This window comes from Coregonus lavaretus, assembly GCF_964263955.1.
Source record: "Coregonus lavaretus genome assembly, chromosome: 13".
Classification (NCBI taxonomy): Eukaryota; Metazoa; Chordata; class Actinopteri; order Salmoniformes; family Salmonidae; genus Coregonus; species Coregonus lavaretus.
Genome location: NC_140000.1, coordinates 29,734,811 through 29,756,687, shown reverse-complemented (window position 1 = coordinate 29,756,687; position 21,877 = coordinate 29,734,811). Strand labels below are relative to the sequence as shown.

Here is a 21,877-nt window from a genome sequence, read left to right as displayed (position 1 = left end):
ACGAGGGAGGGAGTGCAGACAATTCCGACAGGCAATTTTAACGGTGAAATAGAAGCTTTGGGCAAAATATGCCGATATCAAATATGAATGCCCTGTGTGTGTCTGTCTGATGTGTGTATGTGACAGAGAAAATGAAGTATGTGTATATAATCAAGCCGACTGATCACAGGGTAGTTCCAGTGCTCTAATATATTAGTCTCTTTGGGAATAACCTAATTAAGGGTCTGACCTAACACATATAGCCCCCTTCTGTGAGTTAACATTTAGCTAGTGATGCAACCTCGAGTTGCACTTTGAAGTATGCACAAAAAAACAGTAAGAGAGACAGAGACTAAATTAATAGAGGGGTTCAATTTAATACCAACAATTAATTAATATCCTGATTTTATACATGTCTTAACTCAATCCTCAGCAGAAAAAAATACAAACAAACAAAAAGTGTAACACAAGAGTACACACATACACACATCAAATACACACATTCGGTTTCACTGCTTGTGGCTCTGCTTCTCCTGACAAGACCGACAGCAGCAAAGCTTTGCCCAGTGCAGATTATACTCTGTGTACATGTTAGAATGGGTTTGGGTCTGTGTATATACACAGTGCAGATAGTCCGTCTGTCTGTCTGGTTGTGTGTGTACACACCTATCAGAATGGGTGTCAGTCTGTCACTCACTGCAAGTGTGTCTGTCTGACTCAGTGTCTGTATATATTTGTGTGTGTGTGTGTGTGTGTGTTTGCGTGAATGTGTACGATGTGTGTAAATCTGTCTGTCTGTCTGTGCATTGGTCACATTATCAGTCTATGAGTCTGTGTGAGTCTACGTGTCTGTCAACCTGTGTGTCAGTCCGTCCATCCTATCAGTGGATCAGTGGGGGTGTTCCGGGTCTCTCTCTCTGCGTCTCTGCCTTCAGTTGGACTTGGACCAGATCTTCCCACTTCCGCGGAGCCTTAGACAGAAAACAAACAACAGTTATTACATGACCCTAAAATTATGTCTCCAACCAGCGCCCGTCTCTTATAAAGGGCGGGTTTCGCTTCACATTGTAGCAAATAAACGCTGGTATCTAACAGATGGGTATCAAAGTGTAATTTCTCGTGAAGGCAGATTGCCGCTCTGCTCCGAGGTAATTTCACACTCTGCACCTCGCGCTAGATCAGTGTTTCCCAAACTCATCAGTAAGCTTTGATTATTTGAATCAGCTGTGTAGTGCTAGGGCAAAAACCAAAACATGCACCCTTTGGGAGTCCCCAGGACCGAGCTTGGGAAACAATGCGCTAGATGATTGATCCCTGCATGTCAAGTGAGAATGTCAGTGGGAAAAAAAGGCCCCTAAACGGCAGGTATACAAAAATATATATATATATATTTGTTTGCAAATATACAGTGGGGAGAACAAGTATTTGATACACTGCCGATTTTGCAGGTTTTCCTACTTACAAAGCATGTAGGGGTCTGTAATTTTTATCATAGGTACACTTCAACTGTGAGAGACGGAATCTAAAACAAAAATCCAGAAAATCACATTGTATGATTAAGTAATTCATTTGCATTTTATTGCATGACATAAGTATTTGATCACCTACCAACCAGTAAGAATTCCGGCTCTCACAGACCTTAGTTTTTCTTTAAGAAGCCCTCCTGTTCTCCACTCAATACCTGTATTAACTGCATCTGTTTGAACTCGTTACCTGTATAAAAGACACCTGTCCACACACTCAATCAAACAGACTCCAACCTCTCTACAGTGGCCAAGACCAGAGAGCTGTGTAAGGACATCAGGGATAAAATTGTAGACCTGCACAAGGCTGGGATGGGCTACAGGACAATAGGCAAGCAGCTTGGTGAGAAGGCAACAACTGTTGGCGCAATTATTAGAAAATGGAAGAAGTTCAAGATGAAGGTCAATCACCCTCGGTCTGGGGCTCCATGCAAGATCTCACGTTGTGGGGCATCAATGATCATGAGGAAGGTGAGGGATCTGCCCAGAACTACATGGCAGGACCTGGTCAATGACCTGAAGAGAGCTGGGACCACAGTCTCAAAGAAAACCATTAGTAACACACTACGCCGACATGGATTAAAATCCTGCAGCGCACGCAAGGTCCCCCTGCTCAAGCCAGCGCATGTCCAGGCCCGTCTGAAGTTTGCCAATGACCATCTGGATGATCCAGAGGAGGAATGGGAGAAGGTCATGTGGTCTGATGAGACAAAAATAGACCTTTCTGGTCTAAACTCCACTCGCCGTGTTTAGAGGAAGAAGAAGGATGAGTACAACCCCAAGAAAACCATCCCAAACGTGAAGCATGGAGGTGGAAACATTTCTTTGGGGATGCTTTTCTGCAAAGGGGACAGGACGACTGCACCGTATTGAGGGGAGGATGGATGGGGCCATGTATCGCGAGATCTTGGCCAACAACCTCCTTCCCTCAGTAAGAGCATTGAAGATGGGTCGTGGCTGGGTCTTCCAGCATGACAAAGACCCGAAACACACAGCCAGGGCAACTAAGGAGTGGCTCCATAAGAAGCATCTCAAGGTCCTGGAGTGGCCTAGCCAGTCTCCAGACCTGAACCCAATAGAACATCTTTGGAGGGAGCTGAAAGTCCGTATTGCCCAGCGACAGCCCCGAAACCTGAAGGATCTGGAGAAGGTCTGTATGGAGGAGTGGGCCAAAATCCCTGCTGCAGTGTGTGCAAACCTGTTCAAGACCTACAGGAAACGTATGATCTCTGTAATTGCAAACAAAGGTTTCTGTACCAAATATTAAGTTCTGCTTTTCTGATGTATCAAATACTTACAGTGGGGGAAAAAAGTATTTAGTCAGCCACCAATTGTGCAAGTTCTCCCACTTAAAAAGATGAGAGAGGCCTGTAATTTTCATCATAGGTACACGTCAACTATGACAGACAAATTGAGAATTTTTTTCCAGAAAATCACATTGTAAGATTTTTAATGAATTTATTTGCAAATTATGGTGGAAAATAAGTATTTGGTCACCTATAAACAAGCAAGATTTCTGGCTCTCACAGACCTGTAACTTCTTCTTTAAGAGGCTCCTCTGTCCTCCACTCGTTACCTGTATTAATGGCACTTGTTTGAACTTGTTATCAGTATAAAAAACACCTGTCCACAACCTCAAACAGTCACACTCCAAACTCCACTATGGCCAAGACCAAAGAGCTGTCAAAGGACACCAGAAACAAAATTGTAGACCTGCACCAGGCTGGGAAGACTGAATCTGCAATAGGTAAGCAGCTTGGTTTGAAGAAATCAACTGTGGGAGCAATTATTAGGAAATGGAAGACATACAAGACCACTGATAATCTCCCTCGATCTGGGTCTCCACGCAAGATCTCACCCCGTGGGGTCAAAATGATCACAAGAACGGTGAGCAAAAATCCCAGAACCACACGGGGGGACCTAGTGAATGACCTTCAGAGAGCTGGGACCAAAGTAACAAAGCCTACCATCAGTAACACACTACGCCGCCAGGGACTCAAATCCTGCAGTGCCAGACGTGTCCCCCTGCTTAAGCCAGTACATGTCCAGGCCCGTCTGAAGTTTGCTAGAGTGCATTTGGATGATCCAGAAGAGGATTGGGAGAATGTCATATGGTCAGATGAAACCAAAATATAACTTTTTGGTAAAAACTCAACTCGTCGTGTTTGAAAGAATGCTGAGTTGCATCCAAAGAACACCATACCTACTGTGAAGCATGGGGGTGGAAACATCATGCTTTGGGGCTGTTTTTCTGCAAAGGGACCAGGACGACTGATCCGTGTAAAGGAAAGAATGAATGGGGCCATGTATCGTGAGATTTTGAGTGAAAACCTCCCATCAGCAAGGGCATTGAAGATGAAACGTGGCTGGGTCTTTCAGCTTGACAATGATCCCAAACACACCGCCCGGGCAACGAAGGAGTGGCTTCGTAAGACGCATTTCAAGGTCCTGGAGTGGCCTAGCCAGTCTCCAGATCTCAACCCCATAGAAAATCTTTGGAGGGAGTTGAAAGTCTGTGTTGCCCAGCATCAGCCCCAAAACATCACTGCTCTAGATGAGATCTGCATGGAGGAATGGGCCAAAATACCAGCAACAGTGTGTGAAAACCTTGTGAAGACTTACAGAAAACGTTTGACCCGTGTCATTGCCAACAAAGGGTATATAACAAAGTATTGAGAAACTTTTGTTATTGACCAAATACTTATTTTCCACCATAATTTGCAAATAAATTCATTAAAAATCCTACAATGTGATTTTCTGGATTTTTTTCTTCTCATTTTGTCTGTCATAGTTGACGTGTACCTATGATGAAAATTACAGGCCTCTCATCTTTTTAAGTGGGAGAACTTGCACAATTGGTGGCTGACTAAATACTTTTTTCCCCCACTGTATGTCATGCAATAAAATGCAAATTAATTACTTAAAAATCATACAATGTGATTTTCTGGATTTTTGTTTTAGAATCCGTCTCTCACAGTTGAAGTGTACCTATGATAAAAATTACAGACCTCTACATGCTTTGTAAGTAGGAAAACCTGCAAAATCGGCAGTGTATCAAATACTTGTTCTCCCCACTGTATGTGTGCCTGAGGCTGGTATAGCGTAGCGTAAGGTCACGGCCTGCAGCACACATCCCGACCCCACCGTTAATCCTCATCTCCCGGTCTCTGTATCCCCACTCATTTCATGCTATCTGAATAAAATGAAAATATATTTCCTAATAAATATATCTACAGGTAGGAGCAGATCAGCATATTATAAGAGGTAATGCATGTCCACAGTCCACACGACATTAAAGGCTTATCTCCAATACACGCCTGTCTTCAATAAACAAAAGAGGGGTATGAGGAAGAAACGTCAGGTACCTGTTAGCATCCTGTACAAGAGGTGTATACTACGATGCAAGCTAGATCTACTCCGGGTTTTATAAAGCTAGCCAGCTTCAGTTAGCTTCATATTCCAGCTCAGGCTTTATCCATGTTACGAAGGTGCAAGGTGGATATTGATCGTGCACCCGCCGCTTACTCGAGTCTGCTCGAGCTGAGCTTGTAACTGCGTGTTCATGTCGCACTTCGCTACTCGAACGGCAAACTCTTCACTAAGACAATGCTGAAACATTAATCCATGGGCGAGTCAGTGCCTCACTTTCCTTTGTGCCGAAATCAGAATGAAAGAAAAGTTATCTTGCAAATTCAGCAGTATATGGTGTGAAACAGGCTGTTAAAATGCCGTCTTTTATTACGTATCGTAATGCCATCTTTGGCGTGCCTATCTATGCACAAGCACCTTTTAACCACTACTATTGATAACATTCAAATGTTTTACTGTGCGTGAAGTTTCAAATGCATTCTGTCATTACTAAAATGTGTAAAAGGTATTTTAGCATTTTAAGAAATGTACACACAAAAAACATTTGATTAATAAAGTATTTAATCAGTTGTCTTTCTCAAATGAAGGGGATGATGACAGTCTTTGCGAGGGGAGGGAATATGATTTAATTGGTCCTCAACTCGCGGCTCAGACACTTCATTCAGGATAAAAGGAGTTCGCCCTGAGTTAGTCTGCCCCAGAGCAGGTTAGTTCTGAAGGATTCTTTGCTATAGAAATATAGCCACATTCGTGTCACCGGTTATCCCGAGTTGAACTCAGAGTTGACCAAAGTTAACTCGCTAATTCCTCAAACCAGATTCATAGTATAGGGCTCTGGATAAATGAGTTAGCCAGCTAACTTGCCTAAATATTCTGAAAAAGAAAGCTGGCTTTAGCTGGCTAACTCATTGATCCTGCTTTGTAGTATACCCCCCTGGGCAATTTCCCAAATCAAGCAAATAAGTTACTGGCTGTTTAGTTCAAGTTTTACGATAGTTATAACACAGTTATGAACAAGGTCTGTTTATGATGGCTTTTGTCACCTTTGGTCCAACTCATTACACCACATATTATTGTAGGGATGTTACGATTACAATGTTGGCAAACAAATGACTATATACTGTATTACTCCTACCATGAGAAGCTTTTCATGTGAGGCAATCCAAATCTCCACTGTTTTCAGTGAATAAAGTCCCATGCCACCGAGTATGTTAAATCATCTCTAAATGTTTCTTTCACTGCCAAAATGTCACCCAGTAAGTGAATTATAATCACTCCTTTAACTGGAACAGAAAAACTCATCCTGTCATGTAATAAAAAATAAACATTTCCTTTCAGCACCTGAAGCTATTTTTTTTTTTTTTATTCACTTTACTGACATAAAAAAAAAATCCATGACAGATGAGGAATTAGTGTTGTAATTGGCCAAGAAGAGAGAGAGGGCCCCAGGTAGCCCTGTGAGTACCGCCACAAAGCACAGCCTCTCTGGCTAATGAAGATACGCTATGCAGACACACACACAGTCACTATTTCCACTTCCACTGGCAGCTGGCGTTTAAATGGATGTTTGTTGTACAAACAACCAAAATATTACTGTGTTCGAGTGGAAGACGCTGCGAAATGACACGAAACGCAGTGGCTGCATAATCTATTCCGTGCCGTTTGAATTCGTCTGAAGCTATTGGAATGTTTTTGCGACACAGAAATGTTTCTTCTTGCTTCAGCTTGAACCTCTTCTCTGCCGTGACCCTGGAAGGACGAGGTCATGTTCATAAGGCACCTAGGACAAACAGCTATTCCCTGGACTTATTTTTCTTGTTTGTTGCGAAATGTTTAAAAATGGTTTCTGTTGCTTGCCCTAATGAACCTGAGGATAGCCCACCAACATCAAATGGTAACCCCTATAAAAATAAAAAAAATACACAGACAAACAATGAAAATATGGAATTGACCTAAGGAACATCACCTTACTTACCCCTTGACCTTTGAACTCTTCTTGCCCGGTTGCCGTGGTTCCTGAGAGGAGGCAGGGTCTCGTGGCTCGGCCGGCTGGTCTGCATCTTGATTGGATGCGGCTCCCGCGGCGGCGGGGCCGGATGACGGGGAGGCGGAGCTGGCCTTTAGCGTTTTCTGAAGGTTTGACACCTGAGAGAGAGGGATGGAGAGAGAGAAGGAAAGGTAAACTAATGAAGTTTAGGACAGAATAGAAGTGCCTGATTCAAACAGGCCGATTCGGAATGTACTGGGCTGGCTCTGATATTTTCTTCTCACAAAGTCCTTTCCAGCAGCTATAGTGGATGCGTAACCAGGCCAGCCCAATACAGCTTGGCTTGGCACTGGTTTGGCTCAGTAGTGTGAAAAGCTTATGGTGTTGTTATTATTTCTAATAAGAAGAGGTTAGAGAGTAACTTCTACCTCAAGCTGGAGAAGACTCAGAGGACAGAAAAGCCACCTGTGACTTACAGCCTAAATAAAGGCACTGGACAGAGCTCTAAATTGGACACTGAATTAGGTCATTGAGTAATGAGTATAAGTTTTGCTTATGGCTTCACCTCTACCAGAGAGGAAGAGGAGAAGCGAGAGGGTTTACTCTGGCCAAAACCTGTCCACGAAAATAAGACCAAAGTGAGGAATTTCTGTATTGAGGTTAAATGTCAAATTTGGTCAACAAAACATTTAATTGCTAATTTGTAGGGGTGTAACGATCCATCTACTACATCGATGTATCGATTTATATTCATATGATCCAACTACATCCATCTGTGCTCGGCGAGTTGGCCTTTTGGACAACATATATCGATCTAACATCGTTTTAAAATGTAATAAATCGATTGTATCGATACTAGGAAATAACCCATTGGATTTAAGCACGTCAGACTTTATATGCAGGGGTGCACATAACTGGTACGCAGATACGCAAGCGCGACAAAAATCAGGAATGCGTAATGCCACTTGTGTTACTACGCGCCTTTGCGTACTTGACCGATCTTCTCATCTAACCTTACACATGACATGTTGCTTGTCAACTACTGTCAGGGATGTCCAAAAAGCAACAGACATTAAGCAGCTTCTTTGGCGTTTCGCCACCTACAAAGAAACGCCAACTGGAGCCAGAGCCGAAGAAAATACTTTTTTCGGAAAAGTGGCTCCAAGATGTGCAGTGGCTTGAAGCTAACGATGAGCGCACTGAAATGTGGTGCAAGATTTGCCGCTCAAATCCACATCTAGCAGACAAAACAGGTGCATTTTATAAAGGCTCAAAGAATTTCAACCATCCTTTATTTGACAAACATGAAAAGAGCAAGGAGCATACGAATGTGGCGCAAGCCATTGCTAAAAGCTAGCCGAGAATAAATGTCCAGTCGCCCACTTGCCAGATGGCGAGACAAGCTGAATGAAGAACAGCGGCAAGCTCTGTTTAATATTTTTCTCTTTCCATAAAGCTAAACACGCACGTCCCATGTCTTCCTATTCTGAGGATGTTCCTTTACTGAATGCTTTTTGATGGATCTGAGGACATCACAAAAACTGAGCAGGAAATAGTTTACATTGTGTCTGTGTCCAGCAACGGAGAGTTTACTTCGGACTTTATTGGACTGATTGAATTGGGTGCTGACCGAACCGCACAGGCCATAACAGACGGACTTGTGAGACTTTTCCAGGACACAGGCTTGGATGACTGGACAACAAAGTTGGTCGCTGTGTGCACAGACGGGGCTGCTGTCAACGTAGGTATCTACAACGGCGTTGTGCCAAAACTCCGGCAACATGCTGCGGTTGGAGACTCCCTTGTGCACATTCTGTGCACCGCACACACACTGGAGAATTGCGCGAAATCAGCTGATCGCAACGTTCCTTACTGTGAGACATTTCATCGCTCTGTGGTCAAGCTGCTGCAGTTTTATTTACAAAAAGGTGGAGCAAAAAAAACTGCTGCACTGAATAAAGCTATGTGAAGAAAATGGGATCTCCTTTGTGGAACTGGGTAAGTTTCATAATACCAGATGGTCTGCATGGAGGCATGAAACACTGTTAAAAATATCAAGACTATTGCCAGCCATTAAAATGCAACTGGTTACCAGGTATTTATTTCAGTCACACTGGTTGAATTTTTGGCTAAAAGGTTACTGAATCGATTTCAAGTCACTGAATCGTTTCGGATCGTATCGTTCTAAATGAACCAATATCGTCCTTGAATCGTATCGACAACCACGAATCGTGATACAAATCGAATCGTTGTTAAAACGAATCGTTACACCCCTACTAATTTGCTATCGTAATGGTTAAGTTGTTATGAATGCACTGATATAAGTGGATGCACGTGGCATTTTGACACGTGGCAAAACGACTTTATAACGGAGTTGTGCCTGTTGTTGATACTCGTATCTGCCCTCTCATTAGCTAGAATGGACCCACCTGATCTCGCCTCCTCCCGCCTGCCTTCCATCTTTGAGGACATGTATTTCCATTGTTAGAGCGGTCACTCGACTATCTTGTCAATATAATAGATAATCTTTGACTCTACCCAGAGAAAAGTGGCTACTTGTACTAACCTCTGTCTCCACCTGAACTTTGACCTTCAGCTGGCTCTCTCTGTATTGATTGGCTCTGGTTACCTGCTCCTCGATCCCACACAGGACCGCCTCACACCCTGAACACCTGAGAGAGAGAGAGACAGATAATTATTTAGACACTGATATGACTGATCATACTATCTATTTCATCCCATTCTTATTTATTGAATCTATCATGTCCACTGTTATTTTATTGTTTTACTATTTTAGTCTCATTTAGAAAGCGTATTGTGCATTATTATGCATCCACTAAGAAACGTGTTCTATAAATAAAGTTTGATTTGATGACTGCAGCGCGGCACAGTAACCAAACAGTGAGGACCTCATAACCTCATCCTACACACCAGGGTTGGGGTCAATTCCATTTAATTCATGAAGTAAACTGAACTTGCAAATTCCATTTCCATATTTGGGGGGGGTTCAGTTTACTTCCTGAATTGAAATGGAATTGACTCAAAACCCTGTCACATGCACAGCTCTCTCTCACACACATATATCACTAACTCACCACTCCTGCAGTGTGTTGGCTATGTTGGGCAGCTCGTTGGGCCCCAGGTCTCGGCCCACGCTGCAGTCCACCTCCACCTGCTGGTTCCTCTGGTCCAGCTTGCCCTGAATGATGTCACAGTAGACCGCCTCGATCAGCAGGTCCTCCAGCTCCCGCACGTTCTTCAGCTCCAGCTGCTGCAGGAGCAGAGAGTAGGGCAGGCACTGGGGGAAGAGGGAGACAGAGAATGTCAAATTCTATTATGTTGGGTCAATAGAAGTTAACAGGCACAGGGAGAGAGAGAGAAATATGTTGAATTTGAGATGCTCTTTATGATGTCAGTGAGGAGTGAGTTGAGCGAGGGTGGTGGTGGGAGAAAGAGGTAAGAGAAAGGAATGAAGAGGGAAGAGTAGGGCAGACACTGGGTGGGGACAGAGAGAGAGGGCAAGAGAGAAAGTCAAATTCTACTATCTTGGGTCAACAGAAGTTACCTGGCACAGACAGGGAGAAAGATGTTGAATTTGAGATGCTCTTTATTACTTCAGTGAGGAGAGAGAAGAGATGATGTAAGAGTGAGGAATGGAAAGGTAAGAGCGACGGGTAGATGAAGGGAGGGTGGGTCAATATAAATGTACAAAACCATTCCATCAAAATAGCTACCAGAGAGAGAGGAGGGGAGTTTGGAGTTTTAAAGCGGCAGTGCAGTAAAACATTGGATGTAACTTTTTATTTATTTATATATTTTCACACTATGAGGTCAGAAATTCAGAAATTGTGAAAATTATGATAATCTCCTTTTTGTGTAAAAGCTGTTTGAAAAAAATGCCTGGAATTTCAGCCTGTTCAGGTGGGATGGAACTTTTGGCCAACATGAAGTCACAATGTGATATGATTATAATAGACCAATGACTGTTCATCTTGATAAGGGGGTGGGCTTTAGACCATCCTATCAGCCAATCAGGGCTGTTTATGTAAATATCTTAAAATGTGTTCCCTAACGCCCACACAATAAAACTGAGCATTTCTAGGGCCAAAGGAGGCTTGGGGAAATAAATTATACAAATATATATTTTGTAGTTATTTTCATTAAATAAACAGTGATTTATTAGACATACAGTGATGATTTAAAAAAAAAATTACAAAGACTGCATGGGGGCTTTAACAAGTCTTTATTAGCCAATTACAGTGCCTTGAAAAAGTATTCATCCCCCTTCGCGTTTTTCCTATTTTGTTGCATTACAACCTGTAATTTAAATTGCTTTTTATTTGGATTTCATGTAATGGACACACACAAAATAGTCAAAATTGGTGAAGTGAAATAAAAAAAATTACTTGCTTCAAAGAATTCAAAAAAATAAATAACGGAAAAGTGGTGCATATGTATTCACCCCCTTTGCTATGAAGCCCCCAAATAAGATCTGGTACAACCAATTACCTTCAGAAGTCACATAATTAGTTATATTGCACACAGGTGGACTATATTTAAGTGTCACATGATCTCAGTATATACAGTTGAAGTCGGAGGTTTACATACACCTTAGCCAAATACATTTAAACTCGTTTTTATCACAATTCCTGACATTTAATCCTAGTAAAAATTCCCTGTCTTAGGTCAGTTAGGATCACCAATTTATTTTAAGAATGTGAAATGTCAGAATAATAGTAGAGAATGATTTATTTCAGCTTTTATTTCTTTCATCACATCCCCAGTGGGTCAGGAGTTTACATACACTCAATTAGTATTTGGTAGCATTGCCTTTAAATTGTTTAACTTGGGTCAAACGTTTCGGGGAGCCTTCCACAAGCTTCCCACAATAAGTTAGGTTAAATTTGGCCCATTCCTCCTGACAGAGCTGGTGTAACTGAGTCAGGTTTGTAGGCCTCCTTTCTCGCACACACTTTTTCAGTTCTGCCCACACATTTTCTATAGGATTGAGGTCAGGGCTTTGTGATGGCCACTCCAATACCTTGACTTTGTTGTCCTTAAGCCATTTTGCCACAACTTTGGAAGTATGCTTGAGGTCATTGTTCATTTGGAAGACCTATTTGCGACCAAGCTTTAACTTCCTGACTGATGTCTTGAGATGTTGCTTCAATATATCCACATCATTTTCCTTCCTCATGATGCCATCTATTTTGTGAAGTGCACCAGTCCCTCCTGCAGCAAAGCACCCCCACAGCAAGATGCTGCCACCCCCGTGCTTCACAGTTGGGATGGTGTTCTTCAGCTTGCAAGCCACCTCCCTTTTCCTCCAAACATAATGGTGGTCATAATGGACAAACATTTCTATTTTTGTTTCATCAGACCAGAGGACATTTCTCCAAAAAGTACGATCTTTGTCCCCATGTGCAGTTGCAAACCGTAGTCTGCCTTTTTTATGGCGGTTTTGGAGCAGTGGCTTCTTCCTTGCTGAGTGGCCTTTTAGGTTATGTCGATATAGGACTTGTTTTACTGTGGATATAGATACTTTTGTACCTGTTTCCTCCAGCATCTTCACAAGGTCCTTTGCTGTTGTTCTGGGATTGATTTGCACTTTTCGCACCAAAGTACGTTCATCTCTAGGAGACAGAACGCGTCTCCTTCCTGAGCGGTATGACGGCTGCGTGGTCCCATGGTGTTTATACTTGCGTACTATTGTTTGTACAGATGAACGTGGTACCTTCAGGCGTTTGGAAATTGCTCCCAAGGATGAACCAGACTTGTGGAGGTCTACAATTGTTTTTCTGAGGTCTTGGCTAATTTCTTTTGATTTTCCCATGATGTCAAGCAAAGAGGCACTGAGTTTGAAGGTAGGCCTTGAAATATATCCAAAGGTACACCTCCAATTGACTCAAATTATGTCAATTAGCCTATCAGAAGCTTCTAAAGCCATGACAACATTTTCTGGAATTTTCCAAGCTGTTTAAAGGCACAGTCAACTTAGTGTATGTAAACTTCTGACCCACTGGAATTGTGATACAGTGAATTATAAGTGAAATAATCTGTCTGTAAACAATTGTTGGAAAAATTACTTGTGTCATGCACAAAGTAGATGTCCTAACCGACTTGCCAAAACTATAGTTTGTTAACAAGAAATGTGTGGAGTGGTTGAAAAACTAGTTTTAATGACTCCAACCTAAGTGTATGTAAACATCCGACTTCAACTGCATACACCTGTTCTGAAAGGCCCCAGAGTCTGTAACACCACTAAGCAAGGGGCTCCACCAAGCAAGCGGCACCATGAAGATCAAGGAGCTCTCCAAACAAGTCAAGGACAAAGTTGTGGAGAAGTACAGATCAGGGTTGGGTTATAAAAAAATATATATCTGAAACTTTGAACATCCCACGGACCACCATTAAATCCATTATAAAAAAATGGAAAGAATATGACACCACATCAAACATGCCAAGAGAGGGCCGCCCACCAAAACTCAAAGACCAGGCAAGGAGGGCATTAATCAGAGAGGCAACAAAGAGACCAAAGATAACCCTGAAGGAGCTGCAAAGCTCCACAGCGGAGATTGGAGTATCTGTCCATAGGACCACTTTAAGCCGTACACTCCACAGAGCTGGGCTTTACGGAACAGTGGCCAGAAAAAAGCCATTGCTTAAAGAAAAAAATAAGCAAACACGTTTGGTGTTCGCCAAAAGGCATGTGGGAGACTCCCCAAACATATGGAAGAAGGTACTCTGGTCAGATGAGACTAAAATTGAGCTTTTTGGCCATCAAGGAAAACGCTACGGCTGGCGCAAACCCAACACCTCTCATCACCCTGAGATCACAATGTTTTTCATCGGCAGGGACTGGGAAACTGGTCAGAATTGATGGATGGCCCTAATAGAGGGAAATTCTTCAGGGAAACCTGTTTCAGTCTTCCAGAGATTTGAGACTGGGACGGAGGTTCACCTACCAGCAGGACAATGACCCTAAGCATACTGCTAAAGCAACACTTGAGTGGTTTAAGGGGAAACATTTAAATGTCTTGGAATGGCCTAGTCAAAGCTCAGACCTCAATCCAATTGAGAATCTGTGGTATGACTTAAAGATTGCTGTACAACAGCGGAACCCATCCAACTTGAAGGAGCTGGAGCAGTTTGCCTTGAAGAATGGGCAAAAATCCCAGTGGCTAGATGTACTAAGCTTATAGAGACATACCCCAAGAGACTTGCAGCTGTAATTGCTGCAAAAGGTGGCTCTACAAAGTATTGGCTTTGGAGGGATGAATAGTTATGCACGCTCAAGTTCTGTTTTTTTGTCTTATTTCTTGTTTGTTTCACCAAAAAAAAAGATTTTGAAAAAAATATGAAATGGGGATGGGGTCAAAATGAGGTAGAGAGCCAATCTTAATGGAGAGTTAGATGGATAGACAACAGAGAGCAACAAATAAATAAAAAGAGACAGAGAGCACAAAGAAGAAAGGACAGGATACTTAACACAGTATCTAGACAGTATCTCATGATGATCTAAATCTCAGCTGCTATCATTCTCATCTATGTGATATAAATAAAGTTAGATCACATCACAGACAGGCTCTTAATAAAGTCCTTCACAACACAGAGTCATTTATCTTGTTAATGTGTCAGAGTTACAAAGCAAGTTGTCTCATAACCATACTTGAGCATATAATTAAAATCAAAGTTGAGCAAATTACTTGCTATTTTTGGTACGAAGCTTGCTGAGTATTGTTAGGACTACAATTGTAGGTAGGCTATTAGAGTCCATGGAAATACTGAACAAAATTATTTTTTGAACTGCAGTTCTTTAATAACAAAAATAAACAGAAAAACTAGACAAGATAAATCCAGAGAGCGTTACCTTCAGATTAAATGGCAAATGGATGATGGCTATCATTATTTTACATATTATTATAAACTATTTCTATAATTATAATGTGAGTGACCCACATTAAGCGTACTACAGCTAGCAGAGTAAGATGAATGGGTGGTATTCTACCTTGAGATTGGATGCCATACTGATGATGGAGAGGTGACGCAGTTTGTTCCTCTGGGCTGGGGTCAACTCTGGGAGAGAGGCTGCCCTCTCTAAAAGAACAAAATACCACAAACAGACAAGGAAGAGGGGGGGAAAGAAACAGACAGCCAGAGAGCAAAAGAAAGGGACACATCATGACAGGGACACATCAAGACAGGGACACAGCATCACAAACACAGGGGTGCAGGCCAGTGCTATTAGTCCTTTAGTCAGACAGTACAGAGCAGGGAAACGGGTATCCTCCACAGGCTCTCTCCAGGCTGAAACTGCTGCCATGAGGAAATACAATTAAAAAGAATGTGTGTGCGCAGATGCTCAAAAAAAACTTGAGTATTGACAGTTTTTCTCAGTGCTCCATTTTGCAATTCTAAAAAGCACTATGAAAGTGAAAATGATATGTGTTGACATAAGATTAGTATTTCTCTCTTCCGTTTTGCTGGTCTCTTATTAAGTCCTGTTACTAAATGTGTTGCTAAAGAATGACAAGTCCTTTACATATTCAGGTATTTCAAAGGGTATTCAGGATTTAATTTGGCAGTTTGTGACAATGCAACAAATTACAACTAATATGAATGTCTAACAAAACACCGGAGAGAAGTATATCCCTGGTTGAGTCCCAATTATCTCTCCTTCCTCCTGAAGTGTGCACTTGTTTACTACTCCCCACAAAAGCATTAGATTGGTGTAGGCAGGGGCTAGAGCAGTGGTAGTCAAACTGTTTCAGCAGGGACCCCATTTTTTCCGCCCGAATTTCTGGGGACCCCATTATTTCACCAGGAATGCTAGAGGGAGTTTCCATATATCAGTTATTTACTTCCAAATCCACGAAAGGAAGTGAACAAGTGCACACTTCTAGAGAAAGGAGAGGTTATTGGGACGCAACCTCTGCCGTGCCAAACATTGTCACTTGGCTCCTCGTACTGGATTAAATAAAGTCCTGTGATTGACTCAGTAAATTACCGGGGGCTGTGAAAACCTATGACAGTGATGAGTTGCCTAGCCTGCAGGGCCGACGGGCAGAGAGAGAAATACTGCTAATAATAAAACAGCTCCAGGGTTACTACATGACTTATTTACACAGCAGCGCTGCCTGCCACTGTCGTACCTTTATAGTCACAGTAGGTTCCATAGGCGAAGAGGTTGAGTAGCTGATACACTGGTGCGTGCGGGCCTGTCTCCAGCTTCGGGTAGAGTAGAAGAATAGGGTGGGTGTGGGGACAGATAGAGGGGGCTTGTTAGGGTCTCTAGCTATACCTCCTCCAGTGAGAGCTGTGACTTGAGAATGGCTGTGACTATGTGAGTGTAAGTGTGTGTGCGCTTACATGTGAGTGTGCTTACATGTGAGTGTGTTTGTTACCTCTCTGACGTTGGGCAGCTCAAGGATGTCTGAGAACACGTAGAGGCCGGGTGTCTCCAGCAGAGAACTTACAGCCTGGGCCAACGCCGGGCCTGAGAGAGAGAGGAGCTGCTCTACCTCCATCTGAAAGAGAGAGAGAGAGAGAGAGAGAGAGAGTGAGAGAGTGAGAGAGAGAGAGAGAGTGTGCAAGAGAGAGAAGGAGCGAAAAAGACAGAAGGCAAACAGAAGTGAGACGAAAAGAGAAATAATGACAGATAAGGCAAGAGAATGAGAGAAAGGGGAAGAGAGGGGAGGGGAGAGAGGAAAGGAAACAAGTGAAGAGACAGAATGACTTGAATAAAATGGTTGGCCTTCAATTAACCATTATTACTGCATTTCTTACATTTAAGAGGCTTTTTTTAATAGCAAGACAACTTGAATACTTTGCTAATGTATGCCCGTAGCTCTGTCTAACCAAAACAATCATACGAATAGCCCTTGTGGCAAGACTCCAAGTCAGTAATTCAATTTTCACTCTCATAAGCTAATGTGTAGGCAAGTGTTTTGAAAAACACCCTTCTGGTCAAAGCTAGTCACGGACACTGATTATTATTTTACATAATTAAATGGGACTTGTCCTGCTGAATATGAAATTGGCCCTACTAAAAGCACAGATAATTTATTATTTGAGATCTATCCTATTTGTATATGATATCCTGTGCTATTTGGTGAGAATAATAGAGAGACACAACAGTACTTACAAATAGCCTAGCTAGCTACATAGTACTAAGCTTCCTAGGCTGGGCACTAGGACACTCCATGCCATTGTCAGATAATCATGACTTTGGACACTTAGCTACTACTTCACAATGTAACTATTTAGGTAGCCTATTAAACTCAACTAGTCGGCTACTATAGGCTAACCTGGGCACATTTAGTAGGGCACAATGTTGTGGAAAATATTGTCTGACATGTAAAATAAGGAATAATGTCAGATCAATTCTATCTGCATCGTTCGACCTACTAAACGTGGCCCTAGTGTGGAGTGTTGTGAGTCAAGTTCATTCAATGCTGAGTGGCCAGGCAGGGACCAATTTTTTGACTAGTACTAACGTTAGCTAGCCAGCTTACGCCAGACATAGTCATAAACAACCGATAGCATGTTAGCCTAGAAGCGAGCTAGTTCACTAGCTCTTTATAGCATATTTTCAAATGCTAATTAAAAACGGACCCAAAGGAGCACAAACTAAAAGGATTGCTAAAGTTTGACCAAATGATGTAGCAAAAATAGCACATATGCGCTAGCTAGCTTACTACATCAGTATGACTATGAGGAATCATGCTAGCTGCTGCTACAACAGCTCGAGGCATGACTGTAAAGCGGTAACGTTAGGCCTCTTCCTGTTTTTCGGTTGTCTCCCGACTCAACTCTAACGTAGCTAAATGGTGCAAGGGCAACCGTGCGATTATCTTTTAATAAAAAGCAGTTTACATATATTTTCAAAGAAAATAAAAGCAAACAAATTACCTTATTGGTAAGCTAACTCAAGTTGATAGCCTGTCCCCCGAATCGCTCAGCTCTGCCGTCAGTGCACGTTTGACAACAAAGGAGAACATCACTGCTCATTGGACGAAACGTGAAAAGGAGGAGGGGAGTGTTTGTCTTGACTGACAAGGTCCTGAGTCGACCAGAGGGTTGCTTTTAAAATAGTGCCATCTTGTGGCAAAATATTATCGGAATCCTACCTGCCAGCCACGTTGCTCTTAAAAAAAATAACCAAATATTTAAGACTATATCTAATGACGTTCTACTCAATATACTTTTAAAATAATTTTCTGTATCCCCTTCTCCCTCATACTAGATCTCAGCCTCTCTCTTTCCCTCTGATACTGCCCACACTGTAGCAATACATGCTCCACGGTCTCTGTTTCATGGCAATAATCACACTATCCTGTTGGATGCTTTCCTATCACATTTAAGGTCTTATTCAACCTACTGTGTCCCACCCTTAATCTTGTAAAATTAGCCTCCTCTCTCCTGTCCCTTCCTGCCGTCCTCCCCTCCCTGACTTTCCTCTGTACCTGAAATAATTGCCTACCCTTAGTATCTCTATTCCACTGCTCCTGCCATCTCTGTACCATCACTGTCCATATCAGGCTTTTTGCCTCTGCCTTGCTCATTGAAACTCCAACATCAACATCCCCACTACTAAGTGCTTGTTTAGCCAGTACATCAACTGCCTCGTTCCCCTCCACCTCCACATGGGCTGGGACCCAAGTAAGTCTTCTCTGTTTACCCATTTGTCTAATCCTGCCATGGGTTTGTAGTACCTCATAAAGCAGGGTTTGTCTGCTACGTGAGCTAAAGGACTGGAGACTCAACAACACTGAACATGAATCAGAGCAAATAACTACTCTGTCTGGCTTGACTTCCTCCACCCACTGCAAGGCCAACAGTATGGCCATCAGCTCCGCCGTATATACAGCCAGATGATCTGTAATACGTTTCCTGACTGCCACCCCACATTCCTGCACTACAAATGCTGACCCAGTACGGCCTGTCCCTGGATCTTTTTAACCATTTGTGTAAATAGCCACAAAATCCTTATACACAGTATCCAGACGTCTCTTAAACAAATCAGATGGATCAACACCCTCCCTATCTTTCTGTAGTCTCTCCAACACTTCTAGATCAACTACTGGAGGCGGGAGTAGCCATGGTGGATTTACAGGAACAGCTACCGTTGGACTAAACTCCCTTCCATACAGTCCCATCTCCTTCGCCTGGGTATTACCAACCCACCCAAGGCTCGTGTTCTGTCTTCGCTCATGTACCAGCATGCCTGTAAAATCCCTGTCGCAGGATGAGACACCCCATGTCCCTGTAGGTTGACCCAATAATTAATTGCCAGCTGCTGTCTCCTAATCTGCAATGGCATACCCCCCATCTCCACCTGTAGTGCAGCCACTAGGGAGGTCCGAAACGCCCCACTACATATTCTGAGTCCTTGTCCCTGTATGACATCTAGCCTTTCCAATGAGGTCCGGGATGCCGAACCATACACTATACTGCCATAGTCTATTACAGATCGGATCAATGCAACATACAGTACCAGTCAAAAGTTTGGACACACTTACTCATTCAAGGGTTTTTCTTTATTTTTTTTACTATTTTCTACATTGTACAATAATAATGAAGACATCAAAACTATGAAATAACACATACGGAATAATTTAGTAACCAAAAAAGTGTCAGTTGTGTTGTGACAAGGTAGGGGTGGTATACAGAAGATAGCCCTATTTGGTAAAAGACCAAGTCCATATTATGGCAAGAACAGCTCAAATAAGCAAAGAGAAACGACAGTCCATCATTACTTTAAGACATGAAGGTCAGTCAATACGGAACATTTCAAGAACATTGAAAGTTTCTTCAAGTGCAGTCGTAAAAACCATCAAGCGCTATGATGAAACTGGCACTCATGAGGACCGCCACAGGAAAGGAAGACCCAGAGTTACATCTGCTCCAGAGGATAAGTTCATTAGAGTTACCAGCCTCAGAAATTGCAGCCCAAATATATGCAAGAAACAGACACATCTCAACATCAAATGTTCTGTTCTGAGGAGACTGCGTGAATCAGGCCTTCATGGTCGAATTGCTGCAAAGAAACCACTACTAAAGGACACCAATAAGAAGAAGAGACAAGCTTGGGCCAAGAAACACGAGCAATGGACATCAGACCGGTGGAAATCTGTCCTTTGGTCTGATGAGTCCAAATTTGAGATTTTTGGTTACAACCGCCGTGTCTTTGTGAGACGCAGAGTAGGTGAACGGATGATCTCCGCATGTGTGTGGTTCCCACCGTGAAGCATGGAGGAGGAGGTGTGGGGGTGCTTTGCTGGTGACACTGTCAGTGATTTATTTAGAATTCAAGGCACACTTAACCAGCATGGCTACTACAGTATTCTGCAGCGATACGCCATCCCATCTGGTTTGCGCTTAGTGGGACTATCATTTGTTTTTCAACAGGACAATGACCCAACACACCTCCAGGCTGTGTAAGGGCTATTTGACCAAGAAGGAGAGTGATGGAGTGCTACAATCACCCGACCTCAACCCAATTGAGATGGTTTGGGATGAGTTGGACCACAGAGTGAAGGAAAAGCAGCCAACAAATGCTCAGCATATGTGGGAACTCCTTCAAGACTGTTGGAAAAGCATTCCAGGTGAAGCTGGGTGAGAGAATACCAAGAGTGTGCAAAGCTGTCATTAAGGCAAAGGGTGGCTTCTTTGAAGAATCACAAATATATAACACTTTTGGTTACTACATGTTTCCATATGTGTTATTTCATAGTTTTGATGTCTTCACTATTATTCTACAATGTATAAAATAGTAAAATAAAAATAAAGAAAAACCCTTGAATGAGTAGGTGTGTCCAAACTTTTGACTGATACTGTACATGGTCCTCAATGAGGAATGCCCAGCCCCCCACTCCTTCCCCATCAGACAGCGCATCACATTTAGCACCTTCTTACACTTTCCCACCACTCTCTCAGTGTGTTCTGTCCAGGTCAGTCTAGTGTCAAAGTATACCCCAAGGAACCTGAAGGCCCCCACCCTCTCCAAGTTTCTCCCATATAACCTCAAGCATACCTCATCTCCCACCTTCCTCCTGGTAAAGAACACTGTCTGAGTTTTCTCTACAGAGAACCTGAATCCCCACATTAATGCCAACCACTCTACCTCATCAATTGCTTCCTGTACCTTCCTGACTATGTATGGCACATTTCTTCCCCTCTTCCATAAGGCCCTATCATCTGCAAATAACGACCTCCCAATATCCAGCCGTACCTGAGAGTAAACATCATTGATCATGATTGAAAACAACAGAGGACTTATCACGCTCCCCTGCGGTGTACCGTTATCCACCAGGTAGCTGACTGATAGAGACTTCCCCACCCTCACCAAACAGGAAATCCTTTATCCAGTTGTACGTTCTTCCTCCTACCCCCATAATATCAAGCTTGATTAACAACCCCTCCTTCGACATCATATCATACGCCTTCTCCACATCAAAAAAGACAGCTACAACACACTCCTTGTTCACCTGAGCCTTCCTGACCTCTGCTTTTAAGCAGAGCAGTGGGTCCATAGTTCCCCTACCCTTCCTGAACCCACTCTGATGTGGCGATACTAGCCCCCTGCTCTCCGGGAGGTAAGTTAGCCTTTCTGCAATCATACGTTCCATAATCTTACATACATGTGATGTTAAAGCTATTGGCCGATAGCTTGTTGGCCTAGTTGGGTCCTTCCCTGGCTTCCGGATTGGTACCACTACTGCCTCCTTCCAGCTGCCTGGTAGTTTTCCCTCCTCCCACACTCTGTTGTACAACACCAAGGCAAAATATTATTTAAAGAAATTAAAATAGGATTTTAGATTAGAAACAAAGATTAAAAACATATTTTCAGCAAATAAATGTGTTTAAATGTGTAAAAAAACAACGTGAAAATGCATTCAACGACACAGCAGAAAACAACAGATGTTTGCCTAAGTCAATTCAAACATTTGTTTAATTCCAGTAAAATCAAACATGAACAGGAAAAAACCCAAACCCAAACCGGAAAGAAATATCAGAG

The 21,877-nt window shown here is 42.7% G+C and overlaps 1 protein-coding gene across 2 annotated transcripts; it reads right to left on the bottom strand.

Moving 5' to 3' along the window:
- Positions 1–338: 338 nt before the first annotated feature.
- On the bottom strand, positions 339–21,788 carry LOC311140797 (COP9 signalosome complex subunit 7a-like). 2 transcript variants are annotated; one of them, XM_084176031.1, is made up of 8 exons: positions 21,501–21,788; positions 16,263–16,385; positions 16,011–16,086; positions 14,867–14,955; positions 9,954–10,156; positions 9,425–9,530; positions 6,847–7,016; positions 339–950 (listed from the first exon to the last, which is right to left on the bottom strand). In XM_084176031.1, exons 2-8 carry the CDS (start codon positions 16,383–16,385, stop codon positions 911–913), a joined length of 807 nt encoding a protein of 268 aa, XP_084032157.1. In that variant the 5' UTR covers positions 21,501–21,788; the 3' UTR covers positions 339–910. The 2 variants fall into 2 exon arrangements, with proteins under 2 accessions (XP_084032157.1, XP_084032156.1); XM_084176030.1 differs by lacking the exon at positions 21,501–21,788 and adding an exon at positions 17,770–17,908.
- Positions 21,789–21,877: the final 89 nt, after the last annotated feature.

What these genes read in the sequence shown, in the direction of transcription:
- LOC311140797 (XM_084176031.1), bottom strand. Translation starts at nt 16,385, where the DNA reads ATGGAGGTAGAGCAGCTCCTCTCTCTCTCAGGCCCGGCGTTGGCCCAG. An exon ending in AACCTACTGTGACTATAAAG is followed by an intron (nt 14,956 to 16,010) that starts GTACGACAGTGG and finishes TTGTTCTTTTAG; the next exon opens with AGAGGGCAGCCTCTCTCCCA. An exon ending in AAGTTCAGGTGGAGACAGAG is followed by an intron (nt 7,017 to 9,424) that starts GTTAGTACAAGT and finishes CCTCTCTCTCAG; the next exon opens with GTGTCAAACCTTCAGAAAAC.